At 32.1% G+C, this 2,937-nt stretch overlaps 1 protein-coding gene across 1 annotated transcript; it reads left to right on the forward strand.

The window, feature by feature from the left end:
• The first annotated feature begins 1,080 nt into the window (after window positions 1-1,080).
• LOC108346814 (ethylene-responsive transcription factor ERF038) lies at window positions 1,081-2,332 on the forward strand. The gene has a single exon (XM_017585861.2). It carries the CDS (start codon window positions 1,186-1,188, stop codon window positions 2,101-2,103), a length of 918 nt encoding a protein of 305 aa, XP_017441350.2. The 5' UTR covers window positions 1,081-1,185; the 3' UTR covers window positions 2,104-2,332.
• The last annotated feature ends 605 nt before the right edge of the window (window positions 2,333-2,937 follow it).

Consider the following 2,937-nt stretch of genomic DNA (forward strand, 5'->3'; position numbering starts at 1 on the left):
TTACCAAAACCCACGTGGGCCTTCTCAAGTGGTGAATTGCAGAAGAAATTATTATTGGAATATTGATATTTAATTGAGTTAATTTTCCACCAGCTCTATTGAGACAACAGTCCTGATTCGATTGGTTGTGCCAAGTGATCACAACTGGAGAAAAAAAAATTTATGCATAATTAATCAAACATTGAAAATGGTACACCAATCTCAAGCAGAAGGCCAGATCAGGCTAACACATAATTGGGTCAAGTTGAAGAAGACACATTAACAAGCTGATCATATAAAAAAATTCATTTCATTGGGGGCATTGATACTGTCTCCTTAGTTAAATAATTGTATAAAACCATACTACAAAACCTGTAATTGGATTAGTGAACGACCCGAAAACGATTAAATCGGACAACTCTAATATTAAAAAGTTAGATGATTGTATTTATTGTAAATTTAAGATTTTATTATAACTCTGATTAGATTAATTATTAACTTGAACGTTGAAGTACCTTTTATTTATATATATATATATATATATATATATATATATATATAACCTAAATGGTTTAAAACTTAAATAAGAAAGGAATTTGACCAAGAACGTTCAAAATAACCTAAGTTAGACTTAGAAAAACAGTGTAAGTAAATGTTTTGTAAAAATCATCTACCCACACTCGAAACAATTATGATAGATGAATTTAGTTATATAAAATTTATACAAATTTGTAGTTATATACATCACAATAAACAGAGAAATACCTTATAAAAGGTTGAGATGAAAGTATTAAAGAATTGATGGGGTTTGGTGTGCTCTATTTTTGAGGACCTAGCTGGCCACCCCACAAATCAATAATGAGAGTTTTAGATAAACTAGAATGAAGGGTGATTATGAAAAAATCATGGTAGTGAAATTAAGGTCCTACCACTTAGGGAAGGACCCCAAAGAGGGGTTTCTCTTAAAAGGAAAACAACTGTGGAAACACATGAGAGTATAAAAAGAATGGAAAGCTATGGCCACCATAGAATGAAGACACTAGAAAAAACCAGAAGTAAGTCACAAACAACACCAACAACAACATTGGACTATAGAGTTAAGCTTAATCACATTATTCAATTCCCACATGGAAAAACAAATTAGCTGAATGTAGCACAACTGTGCCTAATGGAACCCATGCTTCTTTTTTATATTCCTTTTTTTAAATGATTTTTTTTTTCTATTTCTTTTTTAAGAGAATCATGATTCCTAAGGCTTCCTTAGCAGGGTCTATTTATTTTTGTGCACCCTCCACTCATTCTTTCTGTACCACACCAATCAAGGTCCCAACCATGAGAAAACGTATCAATATGGAAAACGATGCTGACTTCTTCAATTCCTTTGCCTCAACTTCCACTTCTACCACTTCTACCACCACCACCACCACCACCACAACCCCTTCAATCTTCATTGACACAACAAACACTTCTATTTCTAGCACATCATCGTCATCGTCATCTTCAACCTCAAACTCCTCAAACTCAGATTCATTCACCAAACAACACTCCAAAACCCCTACCACTTCTCAAACCTTGTTGGAAAATGAAAAGGAATCAAAAGGGTGCTGCAAGAAGAGGAAGTTGGAGAATCCTTCCTATAGGGGTGTGAGGATGAGGAACTGGGGCAAATGGGTGTCTGAAATCCGTGAGCCAAGGAAAAAATCAAGAATTTGGCTCGGAACATACCCTACTGCAGAAATGGCTGCTAGAGCACATGATGTAGCTGCTTTAGCCATCAAGGGTCATTCTGCATACCTCAATTTCCCCGAATTGGCTCAAGAACTTCCGACACCAGCTTCTACTTCACCTAAGGACATTCAAGCTGCAGCTGCAAAAGCAGCAAACACACCCTTTGATGTTAATCATTGCCAAAGTACTATTGAAGATGAAGAAAGAGAAGAAGAACCACGCCAAACACAAAATGTCTCATCTTCAAGCTCAAACTCCACCAATGATGATGACACTTTGTTTGATCTACCAGATCTTTTCCCTGATGAACTTTGCTCCTATTCTTCTTCTTGGCATTTGTGTGCAGTTGGTAGTGGATTTAGGCTTGAAGAGTCACTTTTTTGGGAGAATTATTAGTCAGAGATTTTTTCTTTTTTTTTTCTGCACAAAGTTAAATAAAAAAACAAAGAGGAAAGAAAAAGAGAGTAATTACTCTCATTTTCTCTTGAGTTTTTTTCTTCTTGTTTAGTCTCTGCAACTGCATTCTGCACAGATAATAATCAGTTGAAGAAAAGTTTAAATCTTTCTTTTCATCTGTATATGGGTGTTGTCTTTTGCTATTACTTTGTCCAACACAGTTTACTATTGTTTTCGTGTTTTGGGTTGAATTATGTAAATTACGTATGAATTAGGAATACATATACCATAATATCAGACAAAGTCTCTTTTCAACTGTATATGAAAGGTCTTTAAAATCATTTCCTTTAATTTCGCCTCAAAAACTTCATAATATTAGGCAAATCATTTCTAGTTTATAATTTTCTTTGACTGAACTTCAACAGTTTGCTAAATTAGAGTATTTAATCATCATTTTAACACAAGAAAAGTCTAACTTGACATATAGATTTAAACTTAAATATTAAATACACAACAAGTCTTTTTATCCAGACTTAATTAAGTTTTAAGTAAAATTAATTATCTTTAATTCAGTTTTTATTAAAAAAAATTCATCTTTTGATATTTAAATTTTTTATAATTTTTAATTAAATCCTTCTTGTTTAATTTTCTTTTATAAATGGAATGACAAGACTATTTTTTTATCCTGTCATTTTTCTCTTATTTTCACGTATTAAAATGTATGAAATTTTGTGATTAGTAAAATAATATTATAATTAATTTAAAATAACAAGTAATTTTTACTGTTTTTTAACATTTGAAAATAAAAGTCATGTGATCCAAGACAATAATTTA

The sequence above is a fragment of the Vigna angularis genome, chromosome 9 (assembly GCF_016808095.1).
Source record: "Vigna angularis cultivar LongXiaoDou No.4 chromosome 9, ASM1680809v1, whole genome shotgun sequence".
In the NCBI taxonomy this organism is placed as follows: Eukaryota; Viridiplantae; Streptophyta; class Magnoliopsida; order Fabales; family Fabaceae; genus Vigna; species Vigna angularis.